Source organism: Melospiza georgiana, chromosome 2, assembly GCF_028018845.1.
Source record: "Melospiza georgiana isolate bMelGeo1 chromosome 2, bMelGeo1.pri, whole genome shotgun sequence".
NCBI classification, from domain to species: Eukaryota; Metazoa; Chordata; class Aves; order Passeriformes; family Passerellidae; genus Melospiza; species Melospiza georgiana.
This window is the reverse complement of record NC_080431.1, coordinates 92,717,492-92,738,496: the sequence shown is the minus strand read 5'-3', so window position 1 is coordinate 92,738,496 and position 21,005 is coordinate 92,717,492. Positions and strand designations below refer to the sequence as shown.

Here is a 21,005-nt window from a genome sequence, read left to right as displayed (position 1 = left end):
GCTTGTCATTTCCAGTCCACACTTCATCCAGTTCTTTCGCATAAAAACACCTGAGGAACCCTGTAACATGAAAGCTGTTTCACATCCATATGTATAAAGGAAAATTTGAACCTTCTCTTGAATGAGAGGCACTTTTTTTCCCCAGAGTTTCCAAATTGTCTAAATTTTGCTCCCACTGGGCAGAATTCAGATTGGGGGTCTTTCTTCAATGGGAATAGGACTGAACAAGCTATAAAGTTTTGTTAAAATCCACATCAAGCGTTCTGAACTGGGAATGTGCACACACAATAATAATGCCACAAAATGGCTGAAGAATACAGCTATACTGAATCTGTGCAGATGGCCTGCTCCGACATTTACTGGAGCTGTGACTGTTTCCTTTTTTTTTTTCCTTCTTTCCAATGGCATATGTGCCAAAACATCCCACCATGCAGAAGTCAGCTGTCTGCAGTGAGTCACTAATATGCTTGTATGCAAAAGTGAGCAACAGGCAGAGTCATTATTTCTGCTTTGTACTTTGAAGAAATGCTCACTTATACACTACGCATTGCACTAAAGCTTTCATTTTGGGAAGGCAAAGAGGGGAATGCACAGTGTGCTTTTATTTGGGGAAGAGATTGTCTACTTTTTTTTGGCTTTTTTGTCTGTGGCCTCTAGGACTAGAAATAAAACATCAGCTTAAAACGGATGCTGCTTTGTGGCATTCCTCTTGATCTTAGCTCTGGGGGTTTTTTGGCTTGGTTCAAAACATTCAGATGCTTGGAGATTTTGTGCTGTAATGTTCCAAGGATCATGACCTAAAAATACAGTGCCTTCCTCTGAGAGATGCAGAAATGCACAAACTGTTTGTCCTGATTTTGTTAGGATCTTATTGAAACATTCTCTATTTGATCAGATCCGTTAAAACAGGGAACGTTATGAGAGCAAAGGGAGCCTATGCCCAGAAATTTGGAGGAAGTGCAGTTATGGTTCATTTTCTTGCCTGCTGCTTCCCCAGGCAGCTGCCACTGGCCATATCAAGTATTCCCAGGAAGAGTCCCACTGCCCTCAGTGAGCTCTATGGACAAGCCAGGGATTAAATCCTGTGGCAGTTTCTGAAGTGCTAGGGAGAGGAATAACCGTATAGAACATTTCCAACAGAGCAAGATTAGTAGATGGCTGTACCACAATGTCAAGTAAACTAAAATGAAAAGGTTTTTTTCAGCTTTCTGTAGCAAGGCACATCTAGGGTCCATTGCCTAACAGCAAGACTTTCAGGTTAGTTTTTTCAGTCATGGGTTTTCTCTGGATTGAATGTTCACAAGTGGCATTTGTTCAAAGTCTTGGAATACTTGCCTGTTGTCCCCATGAAGCAGGTGTGGCCCAGCCAGGCATTCTGTCAACTCCAGCATGGTGGCTGTTAAGGCAGAGGGTGTGGATGAAGTTTCTTGTGGAGTCAGATTTACATTGTTAAGTCCAAGTATGAACTGTTGACTTATTTAGCTATTAGCCAGTCTTCTCTTTCAATGCATTTCTGGCCAAAGGGTATACTAAGTGTCACTGGGCACTGTCTCACTGGGCAGGAGCTCACACGAGCTAAAAGGGAAGAAAATAGAAGGTTTCCTTACTGAAGGGCAGATTTTCTTTTGGCTCTACTAAATTCCTTCAATTTTCCATATAAGAAAATGGCATTTTGCAGATACAGGCTGATGATGTGCCTTTGATGTGGGGAAAAAAGGAGATGAAAGACACAGGTTTCCCCCTGTGTGCAGTGCTTGTCATATGAGTTTTTCATCTCAGTTATTCTGCTTGGAGTTGCTGACACTGGCTCACTGTCTGTCATAGTGATTGAAGTGGTTTGTATTGTGCAGGTTGAGCTGTAGAAATTGAGACATGGGTGATTATGTTACATATTGCTTCTTCCAAGCACCTGAAAAAAATCACTAATCAGCTAAGTAAAGAATAATAGTAACAAATGTCACAAGAATCATGTAGCTACGTACCTCTGTCTTCTTGTGGAACTGGTGGAAAGACTTGTTTCTGTTGATGTGGATGAAGTATCTGAACTTGGTCTCAAGAAAAGCTTAGTCCTTTCACTTGGGCTTTTGCTCAAGCTCTCCGAGCTTTTTCATTCCTTGATTTACATTTTTGTTGCTCTGACACTAGACTAGTCCTCTGTGATACTTAGGAAACTGTTGTAAAATTTGCAGAGCAACACTTCAGTAAGTTTGAGTGAATATGGCCTCTTCTATTGTACTCTCAAGTGTTTCCTATACAGATTCTAGTAAAGCTGTTCACATTCAAGGTGATGTTGCCCAAGATGATCTCTTGCTTGACTTTATTTGGTTTGTTGTTTGGCTTCTAGATTTTTGGAAGCTTATTAATCTTTCTCCAAAGTTTTGATTTCTTCCATATTGAGAAAGAAGTAGCAGTGAGCCACAAATCCAACAGGGGCAAGATGCTAAAGTTTCTATGCCTGCCTCTGTCTGAATTTTAGCTTTCTCTCAGTAATTTTCAGTATTGATTAATGTTTTGGTTTGAAAGCAAAACCAGCGAGAGACTCTAAATTGGAAATACAATTTATTAGGAAAAAGGAAAACCATAATACATGCAATAATAGAAAAGAAAAAAACCACTGACAAAGTCAGAATAGAACCTGACACCCTGTTGTTCAGGGTGTTGGTAGCAGTCCAGTTGGATTGGTGGCTGCAGTCCTCCTGGAGTGGCAGATGTGGTTCTTTTGGAGCAGTGATCCTGTAGAAAGGATGTAGTCTTCCTCTGAAGATCCGGTGGAAAAGACAGCTGTTCCTCTGGGAGTCCAGTGGACTGACTGCTCTGTCCCAAACCCTAGATTATATCCAGGTGGGGATGCTTAGCTCCTCCCCCCTGGGTGGAGCATCTCACAATAGGCTGAAATCGTTCTGTGAGTCATGTGGTGGGTCCATTAAACAGAAATGGATCCTGGAGGGAGTTATCTCTGAGTCATGTGGAAAGGCATTGATGGGCCCATTAACAGGAGATAAGGAAAAACAATGCTCCTCCTGATTTCAACAGCTTTTGGGGATGGGAAGAGAATACATCTTTATATTGTAACCTAGGACAATGAGACAGCCTAGTGTCTGAATGGCTTTCACTTCATAGGACTAAATACTTCTTCCATGTGCTACACACTTTACTCTTTTTTTTTTTTTCTTTGCATATGGAGTCTGAGATGGTGAATTGCAGATGTATAAGTAGATTTACCCTGATTGCACATTTCCGGTATGGTTGCAGTTGTGACCCAGTAGCCAGTGTTTGTGTCTGGTTACTTTTAAGGATGAGGAGGTGTGGAAAAGGCCAGTATTTGTGGTGGGTAGAATCTTGTTACAGGTGAGCTAGAGATGGGAAGGACACTTGCTTGTTAGGCTATAAATCATGTCACATGCATAGCATCTAATTTCTGTTTGGGCTGGTCTGTTCTGAACTAGTCTGAAGAATTGTTTGTCCACTGTGTCTTTAGAAATAAGATTTTGAAGTTCAGTTTCTGTAAACTCCCTAAAATTTGCTTTGCATTGTGGAGATTATGCATCTCTTATGCCTGTGTTGCTGTTATATCTGACTGCTCCCCTAATGAGGCAAAGGCTAACTTCTTGATGACATCTGATAGTGCCATATTTCATTGTCCAGTGTCACACAAGATGTCTTCTGACTGCTCCTAGTAAAGACTCCATGAACAAAGTAGGAATGATACCCTGAGCTGGACTTAACTTCACCTTCCTCCTCTGGAGGTTTTAACTTTTGGACTTAATATATCTCATTTCTGGTCACCAGAAAGGCAGTTGTAGCTCTTGCATTCTGTGGTGGGTAGGTCCTGACTGGTAAGTATGTTTCCACCCTGTTGCTCCCTCCTATAGTGGGATATAGAAGATAATAGGAAGAGCAAAAACAAGGAAAAATACTTCCTGGGTGTAGTTTTGCAAAACTCTTACGCTGGATCAAGAAGAAGACAGTTTCATAAGTTGGAGGGAGGAAACAAGTAATGCCAAAGCCAGCACTCACTACTAGCAAACTGATGTCCAGCCAGTACCTGAGCAATGGACAACTTTAAAAAAGACTTTCCCCAACACAGTTTTGTGCTGAGTGTGGTGCAAAATGCAACTTGGCCCATGTGGGTCAGCTGTCCCCACTGTGTCCCCTCCCAGCCTCTTGAGCACCCTCAGCCCGCTTCCTGGGGTGCCAGAATAAGAGAGATCATGATGATCTGTAAACACTGCTCAGCAGTAACTAAACCATGCGTGTGTTTCCAGTGCTGTTAAGTTTACTCCCTGCCAGCCAAGCCCAGTATACGTGCAAAAGAGAGTAAATATTTAGGTAAGCGAGAAAACCCCCCTGTTTTGTATGGCTAGGCTTTCCTAAGGGTTTCATTCCCCAAAATGCATTGTATGCACTTAAACATGGGGAGGTGGTGGATTGAACTACAGCTTGCTGAAAGCCTCCACAGTCCCTCCAGGCAGAAGGTCAGGTTTTGTGTTTCCCTGTCAAATGGCAACTTGTATTATAGGAAGGGGAGGTTGTGCAGTACCTAGTGTGACTGTTGTACTCTTTTTCAAGCTTCTGATTAAAAGTGTGTATTATTAATGTTGTCTGTAGGTTCATTCCAGTCTCAGAAAAAGAATTTATTCCACAAAATTGTCAGCAAATTTAAGCACAGAAAGAAGCTTAATGTTCCGGACACAGGTACTGGTGCATTGCTTAATTAAGGTTTTCAGCTTCCTTCTTTCTCAATTCAGTCTTGGGGAAATGCTTCTAGGCAGAGACACCTCAGCTATCTAGTCTTTGACTGCTTTGGTTCCTTATTTTCCCTGTCTTCTGTGATTCCATTGCCTTCTGGCTCCAGCTAATATTACTTTACTCCAGTATGATGCTGTTTTGTTTTTACTTGGCATTTCCCTTTAATTACAGTTTCCCTGTTCCAGATGCCATGCAGCAGAGCTGACAAAGCAAGGGCAGTTCTGCAGTAGGCCCCGAAAACCTTTATTTTCTACGGCTCACAGCTCTGTAGTCCTTAGGTTGCTCTTATCTGCATTCTTCTGTATCAGTGACCATATTATTTTGCCAGAGCATTTTTGCATGTCCCTATCTACTATTCCTGTGATTTCTTGCTGTCGGGAACTTTGCAGACTGCAGCTGGTCAAGGTGCAAGAGCCTGGTCAGGATGTAAGACGCTTGTTTCTGTACCAGATCTCAGAAATACCAGCATCCAACCCTGCCTCTGTAGAGATCTTAAACCTGCTTTCTGTTTGCTTCATACTGAAAATACCTTCTGCAGTTTTTTAAGTTATGTTCTGGACCTTGTCTGCCCGCTATCTCTAAAATATTTTTCTTGTTACAGTATCATAATTCTGCACACTAGGAACTCACAACTGTTGAGAGGCATTTTTGAGTGTACAGTATGTACAGGATTATAGCTTAGCCTGCTTCCCTAGGCGCTTTTTCTTTTATCATCATGTTGCCCACACTATTAAAGTCATGCCCAGTCTGTTCCACAGTGGTGGTCTCTCCTGCATTGTTCCTGTAATGTAGGAAAAACCTCTCTAGTTCTGCTTACTTAACTCCATTAATTTTGTTTTGTTTCTTCCCCACCCATGTTCATCTCTAAGATAATAAAATTGCTGTTCCCATCTCCAGTTTCCCCAGCTACCTTAATGGTTAATATCTTTTCCTAATACTTGGCCATGTAATTTCCTCTCCTTTCCTGGTGCTGTGTTTTCTGTCATCTTTGTTGCACATATGCTATTTTCCCACATAGGCTCTGCCTGCTCTTCTGCATTCCATAGTACAAATAATTGGAAATTACTTGCTCTGTCTTGTTGTATTTGTACAACGAATATGTTGTGGCAGTTGCTTATGAGAAGTAACTATCTTGCTTCCATGTTGGTGTAAAAAAGGCATCACACATTAGCATAATTTTTATTTGGCATCATTCACATTTTGTTCCTGAATTATTTATAGACAAATTATGGAGAAATAAACAAATTATTAAGAAAAATGAATGTTTAAATTCTCCTAATGGTAAAGAAACAGGAAGCATTTAATAGATGATAAAGAGTAAAAAATATAAATTCCTTAAAATTTGCAGATAAAAATGTGAGTAAACAAAATGTCAAACCCTGCATTTGTTTAAAAGAAGCCAGCCTGTTTTGATACAAAGTGAAGTGTGCACTATGATCAAAGATTCAACCCTGGCAAGTGTTGAGTACCCTGGCCTCGTTCCAGCACAGCACAGAGGCATGTCCTTGGAAGTTAAGCATGTGAATAATGTCATAGTTTCTAAACATTAAAGATGTGTCTGTGCATTTGCTGGGGCAGAGCCAGCTTGCTAAGTTCCTCCCAAGACTAAAGCAAAGACATGAACTTAGGAGCCTTACACAGCTCACATATAATCATCAGAGGAAAGGATGTCTGTATATTGATGGGGAACTGCACTTTCCCCTGAATTACAGAGGGGAGAAAATTTGGAGTCTTGCCTACTCTGAAATGTACTGTTAGTGACTGAAACCAAAATGTTGATCAGCAAAGGGCAGTATGGGCATGGCCTCAGCAAATGCTGGACAGCCTCTCCCTCATATGCTGCCTGCAGATCTTCATCCTCTATCCAGGAGTTCCTAGACAACTGGCCCTAACTGTGTGGCTGAGCTGTCTCATATTCTGCAACATTCAATATGGGAGTCCCAGAATCTTCATTTCAATTCAGATAATATTTATTTTAACATTTTGTGAATCAAACAATAAATGAAAACTTCCACTCCCTTCTGTGGTTAGTTTGTACTTGTGGTGTGTCAAGTCTAACTAATGTGCGGTTTTGGTTTTTATGAAGTTAATTTTGCAGAAAGAAGGAGCTTGAATATTTGTATAGCTGCAGAGGAGACACTTGGAAGGATTGCTGTCAGCAGAGGTCATGCTGGCTTCATGTTTTTTCATCTTGAAAAGTGTGTGTGCCTGTGTGCATCTGTTAGGAATGAAGGAAAGTAAGTGCAGTAGAGGCAGATTTAATGTGATTGTTCTGTGTTGTCCATGTGTCTCTGGTATGAAAATCTGAGTGAATTTTGACCACACTGTACACAGCAGCACCAGTGCACGTCACCATATTAAGAGTTTGCAGCTGTTCATAGAGCAGGGTACAGCCCAGTTAAACCCCAGTGAAATGCTACAGAGAGCACAGAGTAATGCTGTTTAATATGTCAATAGATACATCTCCTCCTTAGGAAGGCTGACAGAAGCACAGCTGGACCCATGCCTGTTTGGGAAAGTTAACACTCATCTGGGAGTTTTATTTTTCTGCCACACCAGAAAGGCTTTCTGATGGGATGCAGTACTTGAAGTAACAAGTCACAGTGATTGCATCTTTGCAGGTACACTTAGTGAGCTGTGCTGAGGCTCTTGCATAGTCTGTGCAGCAGCCAGCTGTAACATGGGCCTTGGCACAGGAAGAGGAGAAGAGAGGATGAACACGTGCACCGGTCTCAGCACCGGCTCACACATGAAGCAGCCCTGTCGCTGTGCCTGCTCCTACAGCAGCTCTCCCACACACATCAGAGCCCTGTTTTGTGGCACTTGCACCCCAGAGGGAACCAGTAGCTCTGTGCCCTTGGCAACCATTCTGGTTGGAGGAGAGCTGGATCAGAACAGGCTCCTGCAGTGGAGCTTCCTGCGCAGGCCACTGTCTCTTACACCTGCTTTGACCATCTGCTGCTTTGTATCTCTGCTTGTTAGTCCCCAGACCTTGCTGCATCTCTTTGTGCTGCCTGGCCCCAAAGCAGTATTGTAGCAGTTTCCTATTGTCAGAAGTGCTGGAATTTCTGCCAGGTCAGTCTGGCATCACTTCCTTGGTAAAGTGGTTCTGTAGACAGTGATGACTTGAGTGGTGCTCTGTCTGGCTAGATTTTCACTGTTTATCTTCATAAAGACAATTAAATCTTTTAAGCCCACCTTTCTTCCTTGATACCAGCATGCTTAGACCCACAGAGAGTTTGTTCTCCGCTAAGTGTGGTTAAACTAGTGCAGCTCTCTCATATAACAGGCATCACTAAAGAAATTCTGTAAAATCTGTGTTTGGGGCTTGGTCTGAAAAGCTCATCTGAAGAGCTGTGGTGTGGTCTGTTCAATTGACTTTGTTTTTCTTGTTGACAAAAATAGGGGGGAACCTCTGCATGCCTGCGCAATAGGTTAAACTGTCCGTGCAGACCTTTAACAAACCTAGCTGAGGAAACCATCTGGCATTGACCTCTGGATATGTCTCTCTGAGTCATTTCTGCCATGTGGTGTAGGCATGCCTGAAGGCCCACACCTTCATGGCATATTCTCAACTCTGCTTGCAAAGATAGCCTGGTAGTTCTGCCCATGCCACTGTCATGGAGACGTGTTGGCAGGACTGCTCAGTAACTGCAGAACCTCATTGCATGTCTAGACAGTGTTCCCCTGAAAATTAGCTGAGTTCCTCTTGGGACAGCTCTTGAATGCAGGACAGTGTGGAAGCAGAATGGATATCAAATGGATTAAAGAAAATTACAGGGAATTAAACCTGGCTAGTCCTATCTTTCCTGCAGAACAAAACCAGGTCCTGATTTGGAGCTTCTGCATGGATATACCTTTGTCACTTGAAGCAGTGGGATGCTGTTCCTCTTGAAGAAGGTGCAGGAGCACATAGTTTAGATATAGAGTGCACATAGTTTAGATATAGAGTTGTTGAAACATGGACTCCTTTCTCCTCTAGAGGTCAGCGCAAAGGGTCTTGCCAGTCAAGCCTTTGTGTGATGTCCAAGTCAGGTTTTATGTCTACTTGAATAATACTCTGTAAAAAAGTCAGTGAAATGACTTCTAAACCCAGTGTCCACTAAGACTGCTAGAGAAGAGAAAAATATGCTCTTCCCTTCAACAGTCACCCTGCACCCACACACACAAAATATCACTGTTCACCTTCAATTCTTCCTTCTTCAGGACTGTATGGCAGCAATGTTATGTTGAAGTGATAAAGAGCTTTTTTTCGAGCTAGAGGAAAAAAGGGAAGTAGATGACTTTGAAGTCTTATTTCAAGGATTAAAATAAAAACCTGGGAGAGGGAATATAAAACAATATAAAAACATGGAGAGGGAATATACTCACTGCATCTGAGCTTTTACAGCCACCTGCTGTTTTCTGCTGTTTCTTAGTCAAACATGGTAACATCATATGTTCCTTATGTCTTCCACTATTGCCTATTTTACCTTTCAAGGTTTTTTTTCTCTTTATTTTTTTGACACATACAATATAAGAAAGAAAAATATAAAAGGGAACCTCAGCTGTAGTGATCAATCAAGTTCATTTCTAGTGACCTGACATACAACACATCTAATTAAATGCATACCAAATCAAGTCTCTTTTAATCATATGCTGTTCATTGTTTGAAATCATATCTTAATGTTTTTATTAAATGTAAAAAAAATAAAATAGTGGTTTGTAGTACTAAGATTAAAACCATTATAAACTCAATCAAACTAGAAGTAGACAGCAGTGTCAAAATGCTAATTAGAGCAAATCAGAATTAACAGATAGTGTTGGACTACAACCAGACCATTACATTAAAATATAATCAACACTTACGAATTCCCAAATAAGAAATCTGGAGAGAAAGCTGCCTGTTTAATTATACATTCCAATTAACATCCTGGTCTTGATGCACAAAGCTTATCTGAACATCTCACTGTTGGCCCAGCTGAGTTACTTGAAAGTCACATTTGCAGTCATTGGTGCTTCTACTTAATTGGACTGTTACAGGGTGGATCTTTTCCTGTGCTTTCTCTTGAGCGCTCTCTACAACAAAATCAGTTTTACAGCAAAGCTATGCTCTGGAGAGGTTGGCAGCTAGAGCTAAGCACTTCAAAATGCTAATTAAAACTGTGTGCTTTTTTTCCAAATTAGCAACATGCACAAGTTCAAAAATATTTTACAGGAGAACATAGGTGAATTAAAATCACAAACAAATTAAAGTTTGGAAAATTTCACATGTCTATGCATGTATGTACTAGATCTGACTGTATTCTTAGACAATGAAACATTAAAAGATCCTTCCCATTCAAACAGAAGAGCAAAGGGTAACTGCTAACAAGATGAAGTGTGTTACAGCTATTTTCTTCATCTAGTCCACATTCTCACACAATGAACAGTTTAAAAAGCCAGCAAAATATAAAGGTGTTATTAGCTATATCTTTGAATTGAAAGTTCATTAAATCTACAAAACTAACAATAAACAGTTTCAAACTAACGTGAAAGGCAAAGACCATGCAGACTTAGGCCAACAGTTAGGCTTTTGTGCACAGTTTGTGGGGCTGGATGCTCCTGTGTGACACCACCAGTCTCAGTGCAGGAGATTGGAATTGTTCATTTCTTAGGCCTTCTTAAAGAGCAGTTGTTTGCACTCTGGCTCAGTTCTGTGTGTGTAATTTTTGCTGGTCAAACCACTGAAAAAGTGACAGATATGTCTTTAAAAAGTCTTTAAAACAGGGAGAAAGATTAAAATGAACTGAAGGGAAGAGTAAGCTCACTGTAGATACAGTAAGAGCTGCAGAAAATATATCAAGGACTGTTGCAAAGAGATGGGGTATAACCTGACAGAGAGTAAATAAAATAATGAGTTGAAAATGCAGCAGGAGGGATGAAGTGCAGGCATTAGGAAAAAATACATAATCATTCAGGATGGCAATGTACTGGGAAAAAATACCTCAAGAACTTGGTGCAGGTATCATGAGTATTTCCAATTTCAAAACAGGTTGGACAGGCACCTGTAAAAAATTACCTGAGCATTTGCTACCTGTAGCCTCTTTCTAACCCTGGCTGATAGTGATCACAGATGGGGCAGGCTTCATAGCACTTTATCACAGGAGGGAAAAGGATGTCGCAGATTGCCTTCATGTACTAGTGATACCCTGTGGGATCAGCAGAATGGCTTATTGAATCAATGCAAATTACAAATAGTTGACTACTAGGCACTGAGCTCAGACTTTGGAAGTTTAAATATGTTTTGTGATTGCTATCTGACCAATTTCTTTTTGAACAAGATTAAAATAAACTCTTTAGTTGAGTGAAAATTTGGGATCATGTTCCAGTTTGGGGTGAAAAGTTACTTCAGAACATCAACACTGGAGCTGCTGAGAAAGATTTAAACTGTTCCTTTCTCATTCTCTGAATTTATATGGGCAGTATTTCTGACATGGTAGCCTATCCCATGCTTACTTCCTTTTTTTTAGCATGCTTGTCTTCGGCTATGATCCAGTTATGCTTTTTTATTTGCAGCCTTTGGGGTGTTTTTTAAGGTTTGTTATTTTGTAAAAGGCAGTATTTCTCTTTCTTAGAGGAGCTGATGTAGAGTGACGAAAGAGGTAAGACTAGGTTTTAGTCAAGAATTGCTGAATTCTGCTTGTCAGTCCGTCTGTGAGCTAAGATAAGCTTATGCGAAGACCCTTGTTGTTCCTTAAATACATTTTGTCTCTTAGCCACTTGCTGACATCTTCTGTTGCAGAATGTTTTATACAGAGCAGTGCCCTGCTCTCACTCCAGTGCTGCTGCCAATCTCACAGTTTTCTTGGCAAATATTAGAAACTTGAACCTTTGAGATGGATTGTCTTTGAGATGGATTCTGTTAACTTCACTGCAGACATCTGTGGCATTCAGATCATGTCTTGGCATGGGTTATGCTCTTGAGTACCTGTGAGGAGCAGTTTTTTACAGATAGATGCAAAATGAGCATAGCTAGTGAATTATTCTACATCTAAAGTTGCATTTTTATTCTCTTCCAGCCATACTATTAGAAGACAGAAATTCCGGTGAGAGTGCCTGGAAGAATAAAATTTCTATATCTGCCCTAAACACTCCAGAGCCAGCAATGATGCATGAGCCTTTAGTTGGCAGCCAGAAAAGGAAAGCAAGGAAAACTAAGATCACACATCTTGTCCGAACAGCAGATGGGCGAGTGTCACCAGCAGCAGGGACACTGGGTAAGGAAATTTGAGTTAAAATTTCATTAAAACTGAGTGGTTGGAGAATGTTTTGAGGGTACAAGCAACCTATCAGGGCAGTGGTTTTTAATTAGCTTGTTTTCTTACCTGCTTAGAATGGTCGTTATTTAATATACAGCTATCAACCACCTGGGAAATCACTGAGTCCGTAATGGCCAACTTCCTTTATTTGAATGACCAAATTTATCTTTTCTCCCTGGGTATTTCACTCTAAGAACTGTGAACTGATGCAGAGACAAAAGGAGAATGGTTACCTTTCAAAATTTGTTTCCAGTAATGCCAGAGTCCCTGTTGGAGTTCTCCAGTAAGATAATCTTTCAGGACTGCTGTATCTAAAACATACACAAAAGCTCTCTTGCCTGAATGAAAAGATGAAATTCAGTTGAATGCAAAATCAGTAAACTGCTTCATAAACCTTAGTACTGTGCTTTTGACCCAGTAGCTTGATTCAGAAGAGGTTACAGCATGGATCAGATGACACTGGCAGAATCAAAATCCTAAAGGTACAGGTTCTGTTAACACCAGACTAGTCAGCATATCAATAGGCTGCAGTGGATTTATGGACTATGTCTGCATGCTTAACTTTCTTTCTTTGCAGAGGAGAAGCCAAAAGAGCTGCCACAAAGTAGTCTTCAAAAATCATCAAGTGCAGAAGCAGACTGCAACAGTGAATGCTCCAGAAACACAGAGACAGAAGAAAATCATAGTATTACGTCAGATATGCCAGCGGTGTCTGCATTCTTTAGCTTAGCTGCTCTGGCAGAAGTAGCAGCCATGGAAAATGTACACAGGTATGGATTTCTTTTCTTCTTGTTGTCTTAAGTAAATAGTATGTGGCTGACAGCTTGTTCAGAAAGCATGTGAATAGCAGACTGTTTAATTTGGCCTACGTTTCCCCTTCCACAGCTTTCTATGAATGCTTTACCCCACTTGCTTAGTATTATTAAGTCTTCACCTAAATGACAGTGTAATCTGTTTAGCAGTTGGTAAAATGATCCTTCTCAGTAAGCTTACGTACCAATTTTTGTATGTAAACAGGTTCATATGCTCCTTGAGATCCTAATGATTGAGAATTATCAGATGCTATGTGTGAGATAATAGCAGATTTAAATAGCTACTGAATGATGATTTGCATTTTCCAGGTGCCTAAAACCTAAGATGGTGGAGAAAATTTAATACATTTTTAGATTAATTATTTTATGCTGAACATGGCTAAGGGAAGCTAACTAGTTACTCTTACTCCTGTGCTTTGCTGTGTAAAAGGCAAAGCATCTGCAAAATTGCATGGGGCAGAACAACTCTGGCTGATGGAAAGCCATGGTAGCCTAGGTTGGTCCTCTGAGTTATTGAGTAGGCCATCCATACAGATCAGGTGGAGAATTACTTGCTTATGAGTCAGTACAGAATGGTCAGACCTGTGATGGGAGTAAATCAATTACAGCAGGTCCTCCTTGGCTCTTGATTGTCCAGTGTTGTTCTTTCATGGAACTTACTGGATATGAAACTCCGTCCTCTCCTGCAATGAAAACTTGTTGAGGGATCATTGGGCTGGTTTGAAATCATCACAGCCTCTGCAGATGCCATTTGACAGATTGCTGGCTGCCTAAGCAACTCCTCAAGGCAGCAGTTCATTAAACCATTCACAACTTCAATTAACTGTTCCTCTCATGGGCCCCAATGATGAACCCAGTCCTTTGTGTTCTGGCTGCACATCAAATGCTCAAAGGCTTTTTTAAAGCTCGGGAACCCTAAAAGAAATAGATCTGCTGGTTCCTCTCTGCAGAAGGTGTTGTCTTGCTTAAGCAGTGTTGGATGAGAAATTATTTCACACTTCAGTCTGTCATCATAAGCCACAAAATGGAACTTTTGGAAGTGCTGTGCTAAGCTCTGTTCTCACTCGCACCATTGTGGTTTCATTGACTGCCATTAACACTGACCAGAAATGCAAAAAAGCAACAGGATTTGCTCCGCTGTGGTTTTTCTTCCTTGTGCCTCTTTAAAGTTCTTGTCCTCCTCTTGTCCTTGTTGAAGCAAGCTAATGGTTTGCAGAGCTTTGTGCTTGGGTCTTTCTCTTTGAATCCCATCTTTTGTCATGTCATTATGTAGCTTGGGCAATGCAGCACCTTTCATAAGGCCTGAAAATACCAAATGGGCAAATATCCCACAACTGTTGGAAATGCCAGTTGGTAATCATCCTGAGGAATGTGAAATGACAACAGGGGAGGACTCTTACAGTAGAAAGTTACCCACGTCTCTCACTTACTTGGCAAATGGAAGTCAAAACAGAAAACTAAATCTTAGAGGCTAGATGCTTCTCTGTTTTCTACTCTGCCAACGGTTGTTACTTTGTGTAACTCACTTTATTTGCAAAAGTCCAGAAATGTGAAGAAAAGAATTGGAGGTTTGCTTGATGTGTTTCTTCAGTGTCTGAATATATTTTTTTTTAATAGTTTCATAGAGCCTTGGGACATGGGGTCCTTCTGGCAGCATGGTTTCCATTTGAAGTCTTCTGCTTATCTTCATTTACCTTGTGCATGCCCTGGTTAAGCACTGTGAGTCTGAGCTGCATTTTGTGCCAGGGCCACTTCATTGCACTCCCCTTGTGTGAAGCACATGAGTACCTCTGCTGGGGGTTTCTGCTGGGGATCTTAGTTTGGCCAGAGTGAGGTAAAGTGTCCCTGGTGTGAATAAGAAGCAGGCCCCAGATTTTCATTGCTATCAATGACAAATACTGTAACAAAAATAGAACTTTACCTGTGAGAGTAAGTAACAGGCAGTGATATGCTTGGTGTACGTATTTTTAAAAGGCAAGCTGTAAAGGAGTTCTCCCAAGTCCATTTGATACCATGACTGATGTTGATTTCCAGCACATAATTCTGGCACAGTTTATTTTTACAATGCCCTGTGCCAAGAGATCATTTTTAAATTAACACTGCTGTAGTAATGAAAGAGATGTGCTAGGCTGATGTAGTCAGGTTATGTGGAGGAATCCCAGTGCAACTGTGCTGATGAGTATATTTCCATATTGCTTAAAAGCTGCCTGTTGACTCACACTAACATAATCTGTGCCTCTGTGCATTTACCTTTTGCCACACATGCTATCTGCTCTGTTTCTGAGGGCTGCAGCAACTCCCTTACAAAATGAGTCACAGAACTTGTGTGCTCTTAACTTACTCTCATGCTCTGTATTTTGCTTTGTGTAGTCAAATACCATCACATCTGGTTTTTCCTGCCTTTGCACTGTGATGCAGGTTGTCGTGTTGTATGTATTACTGTTGCAGGGACTCATCTAAAAGCAGGTGTAACCAGAGTATGTGAGCACCTGCATCACTGAGGAGTTACCGTGCTGCCGTGTCCATGTCGGGTGCTAAACCCTACAACTGCTGCTTCCTGTCTCTTCTGGTCTGATAACAGCACCTCCTGTGCTCTAAGTATTGATGGGTGGCTTTTCTTTTCTTCTTTTGCAGAAGTCAGAGGGCCACACCCCTCCCACATGATGGACAGCCAAATGAAATGTCTCAGGCTCCAGTGCTTATTTCCTGCGCTGACCAGTGAAGCTCCACTTTATTGTAAAACATTGTGCTTTACCTAATATCCTAGCCTTGTCTTTACCAAGGGAAGCTAGTCAGTCCATATTATGGAACTAGAGACTGCAATAAAGTGCTTATTGCTCTGAGTGGCCCAGAATTCACTGGAAGCCAGACATTAGCAACTTGGGCCAGGTCCTCAAATTGGAACCCAGTATGTAGGAGGGTGATACTGTCTATTAATGAACTGAAATGGAGTGGAATGATCCCAGAGCTTGCTTTCTATTGAAGGCTTTTAAACAGTAAACGGGTGGTTGGTGTGAAAAAGGCTGCCTTTACTGTTAGCTCACACAGCATCTCTTTTACCAACCAGAGAGTACGACAACTAGTTTCATATAATATCTAGTTATTCTAAATGAAAAAAAAAAAAAAAAACCAACAAAAACACTGACGCACTGCACTAGTTACTATTAGATATTCTTAGTCATTTTTGTACATGAAGATTTAAGTTCTAAGATGGTTTATATTAATAGGTTATGCCTACGTTTATATTGTAGAATGAATTTAAAACCTGTTCCAGAGAACTCAAGGCAGCCTGGACAGATGTACCATTGTTAGCGGTGTTTGGGCAGCCACGTGGTCCAGATGTTCTGCACTTTTATATTTGCCACCAGAGTGGTAGAGTTTACTGGGAAAAGTTCTGACAGGCTACGTTTGGGTTTGTTTCTTTTTAATTTAGCTTTGAATAACCAGGATGATGTGCATTAGAAAAAGGTGTGGTGTATGGAAAAAAAAATATTGCAGATAATTGATTTGTCTTTCATGCCTTGGAGGGTTCCTTTATTTTTGCATAGATATCTGAGCAACTTGGTGAAACTTTCCTGTAAACAAAAAGTACTGCAAATGCGTTTTTCAAAAGTGACCTTAGTATTATTTCACAGTTCTGAATAACTTAAAACCATGACGTTTCGATATAGTGTACACCAATTCACATACCTTTTGCATTTTACAGACACTGGCATTGTTGTAGTTACTATGCACAGTCCAAATCGGCTTCAGAGTTTGCATAAAGGGCCAACTACAGTTTGTGTTGGTAAAGTGGAAAGCTGTATACAGTTAAACTACAACTGAAGAGTAGCGTTTGACTGAATTCAGACTACAAAACAGATCCATCTGCCAGTTTCTGTCTCTGCTTGTGTTGAATTTTTGTGTTTTGCCGTCATAAATACATCCCAAAAGCAGGCCAAGTGTATCACTTGGCCTGTTACCTTCTCTATTCTGACTTACACTATTGTTTTACCAAGCATTGATTCCTACCAATAGATGCAAAATGATCACTAGTAATTGATCTAAAGCTACAAATTCAACAGGGTACTTCTTCTATAGCACAAGATGTTTCCCTACTTTTTGCATTGTAGCACAACAATTTACCAAATTGGACTCCAGCAATAATTTTCTATTAGTCTTCGTCATACCGGCTGAACTTTTGATAGTATTAGATTGAGTTTGAAGTTCTTTGAATTAAGTCTTTAAATGATGCAAGTTTACATCATTCTATCAGGCATTCTTATTTATACTTGACTGAATTGATAATGTGTTTTGAGGTTATTTTGTAACTAATTTGATGTAATAGCCATATGGACAGTAATTATTAATGCTTGCTAGGTTTAGCCTTTCATTGTTGTAGTTAAGTGAAAGTCTCTGGTTCAGTGTCAGGAAACAACATACAGTGTACCACAAGAGTTTTAAGAAAGGATTAAAGGTCCGACAAAAGGCACGTAGCTGGGGAAGTGTCACTGAAACAGCACCATCGAGGATGCATGTGGTGAAAGAAGGGAACAAGAGAAGAACAACAAAATTTACAAACCAATGAGTCAGTGAAAAGGCTTTTTTAAAAATTCAGGTGACTAAATATCTAAGAGCCCCTAGAATGCCATTGCAGCTTATGGTGGTATTTTAAATAAGATTTTATTAAAGTTTTATAAGTTATTTTAACAAGACAGGAAAAATTTAAAAGACTTTAAACTTGTGGGTCACAGCAGGGTGGCTTTTGGAGTTTTGGACCACTTTATAATTAGCTGAAATCCAAATATGTTACAGTGCAGGCCGTTCACGTTGACAATGGTACTAACTTATTTCTCTAGAAACCTTTAGAGTAGATATATTTTTGTCAAAGCACCCCATCCTTCCTCGATTTAAATTTCAATATTGTTCCTGGAGATATTTCTGTATATTAATGGTACCTTTTTTAAAAGAAACAGAAAATTACTTTTTTCTATATTAATTAATATCTTACTTGATCTGCTTTTCCTTGACTTTCCCTTAGAGAGGGGGTAGGGTTGGGTCAGTTTACTGGATATGACTGTTTTCAGATACTTACAAACCTTTTTGTAGATATGCTTAATTTTTAAGCGATTAGGCACTGAGAGTAGCAGAAATCCTGCAAAGCTTTATAGTTCACTAGGCATTTGCCTTTGTTGGTTCTATGAGTGATGTCTTGATTTGAGTAGCTAGAATTTTCCCTGAATCTACTAGAAGGGGTATCAGTATTTTCAGGTAAGAAAGTCTGTTAGCACAACAAAAACTTCAGACCAATATCTTACTGTATTGGGGTTGGGCTTTTTTCCTTGTTTGTTTTAATTTTTATTAATTTCAGCTGCTTTCATTTTGGAAAATCTTACTGCTATTGTGTGTACTTCAGTATACCAGCAAACACTGTTACCTGTTAACACATTGTCCACAAATGCCTCTAGAGAAGAAATTGTTGCACCTTATGTATATCTCAAGCAAACCAAAATATGATGCTTTTCTGCTTTGTTTATTCTGAATATGTTGTATCATACTTTACTGAACCCATTTTAACTTAGCTAAAGCTATCAATATTTATGCATTTCACATTATTTTCTGGATCTGAACCTGTGTATAAATCTTTCTTTGAAAAAAAAAAGACAAGCATTTACTGTAGTTGTCCTCTATGACTTATCCATGGGAGGGGGGAATCTTGTCTCAAGTGTAAAATGCAGTACTGTCCCAGTTTTCCTTGGCTTTTATTTATTTAGTCATCTTCAGTATTTCATAGTTCTGAGGCATACGAAATGCATTGTCATAGCCGAAGCTACAGATCTAAGAAGCTGGGAGAAAATTACTGTAATGTCTTCTTAATTGTTCTAGTACTGTATACAAATATGGGAAATATGTTCTGCAGAACATTTGAGATGCAGATTCTTATCCCCACAGTAGGCTGTTTTCCAGGTATTAGACCAAATCAATCAAAACTTCATATCTTACAGGTCTTTTCTGACTAAATTATTCTGAAAATATTTATGGAGATTACTTAATGCTCTGCTTCTGGCAGTAAGTACCCCTTGAATGTGCTGTGATTTCAGAAAAAAATATATTTATTTAAGCTCTCTGAATGCTCTTTTATACTAATACGGTATCCCAAAGGCAGGAGCAAGAGATTTCTTGGTAGTTTGGGTTTCTATTTTATAGCACTGGTGCATGACCTTTGAAACTAAAGTGATAAGTGTTGTTGGAAAGGGGCACAAGAACAAGGGACTGGTAGAAGTGTGTGGATTTGTGGTGTTTAAATTCCAGCTTTGGTCTGTGTTGTTTGGGTGAAAGCTGCCTTTGTAGCACAAGGCTGAAGAGCATTCTGTAGTTTGTATCAAGTAGAGAGTTGTAAGTCATGTCAGTACAAGGGAATGCCTTATAGTTTGGATGCTGTCTTTTGCAACAGGATATTAATTGAAGCAATTTTAATTTTCACTGCCTGTTTAGCTACTGTACAGATACTGAACCAACTGAAAGCAAGTTATAGACATGGGGCAGCTAAGAGCATGTAAGGAAAGCTGTCTTTTATTCTCAGTATGGCAACATTATGGCAACAAAGGAGAATTAGAAAAGAATTTAGATGTGTATATATAGGGGTGTGGGTGGGTGTGTGTGTGTGCGCGTGTGTGTGTGTGCATGTACCTGGGTGTGCCTGGGTGTGTACATTCTGCAAAAAAATGATGTAGGAAACCAGAAACATGATGGGTCTACAAGACACTATAATGTATGTTGACCCTTTTGAGTGCACTCCCTTTTTTTTGAATGCTGAGTCTAATATGGCTACCTCTCCTAAAAGACTACTTTTGTTAACTTCCATTTGCTTTCAGGCATGATCATGTAATCTTTTTGGCCATTGATACCATTTGTATATCGCTGTGTGCTTTATTTTCCAAGAGCAACATTTATATAGAGCAGACACCATAAAGGCTGAATATACAGTAGTAGCCAAACTATGTTGCTGGAGCATTTTTGTTTAGCCTCTGCCACAGTCATATGGGTTGCAGGACCCACTAGCTCTGCTTGGTTCAGTAAGATCAGTTTCTGTAAGAGCAGAAGATGCAGTGCTTGAAGGGTGGTGGACCTGTGATGTTTCCAGAGCTGTTGAGTAAGCCACGTGCTGCTCTTGAAACAACTTCTGGAGTTTACGTTCACAGTCCTGATTTTGCAAGGAAACATAACTGTGCAACTTGGGTGTTGTATACCCTACATTATCCATTAGATGCTGTTTGTTTGCTGTGCTTGTTTGATAGGTTGTAGAGCTCCTTTGCCATGTTTTGCAATACTCATGGCATTCTCCCTACCGTGTACATATTTTGAACTGTCAATTACAGCTGCCAGGATGCTGAGGCCCTTCAGGACACTGAGTGCCATGAACAAGTACATATTTAGGTTGTGAAAGGGTTACTTGCCTCCTCCCCTGAATTCCCCAAGAAAAAGGCACAGTGAGGTTTATGGTCTCACCGAAGTACTACCATAGTCCCTTACATACTCAGTGTTCTGTACTGAATTGACAACTTTGAAGAGGCTTATAAGATGGATGTCTATTTCATGTTCCCCCTAATTCTTTGATGGCAGAAATCTAGGAAGAATTGACACGAGATCTCCACTCAGCAACACACCCAGGTTTAGGCTGGAAACCCTTCTTCCTTTAGGGGCAGCATTGTTGTTGGCACTGTGACAGTGTGGGAGCCCCGATCACAGACCACTATGCTTTTGGATTTAAGCTTGGGCTTGCATGGTGTTCCTGGGGGAAGCATATCACCATGACCTATGGTGGTCATGATGACATGCTTCCACCTTCATTAAGGTGGAATTTTAAAACTACTGCAAATAGCTTAACATCTATGGAGTTCTTCCAAAGAATTATATTGTAGTTTCTGAATCTTGGCTGTTTAGCATATACCAGGAGACCTGCGCTGTACTCCACTGGAAAAACCACATCTGTTCAGGAAAACTGACTGGGCTCCCAAATGTAATGCTCGTCTGCTCTTTTCAGCTCCAAGCTGAAACCTTGTTTGCCCCTCAGTGCTGCTGTACTTCAGTCAGTGGTTGGGTCTTTGAGGGCAGCAACAGCAGGAGAGGCATGTACATGCATGTGTCTGCACGTGTGTGTACATGCACACACACAGTGGAGTGC

The 21,005-nt window shown here is 40.4% G+C and overlaps 1 protein-coding gene across 5 annotated transcripts in view; it reads left to right on the top strand.

The window, feature by feature from the left end:
- The window catches only part of BBX (BBX high mobility group box domain containing), a 149,964-nt gene that overhangs the window by 116,368 nt on the left and 12,591 nt on the right, over positions 1–21,005 (top strand). For 4 of the 5 annotated variants that reach the window (XM_058043133.1, XM_058043126.1, XM_058043142.1 and 1 more), the window contains exons 14-16: positions 11,790–11,987; positions 12,607–12,799; positions 15,476–15,684. In XM_058043133.1, coding sequence (XP_057899116.1) covers positions 11,790–11,987; positions 12,607–12,799; positions 15,476–15,563 — 479 coding nt within the window. In that variant the 3' untranslated portion in view covers positions 15,564–15,684. Of the gene's footprint in view, positions 1–11,789; positions 11,988–12,606; positions 12,800–15,475; positions 15,685–21,005 lie in introns of those variants that run through there. The other variant, XM_058043137.1, reaches the window with a different exon arrangement.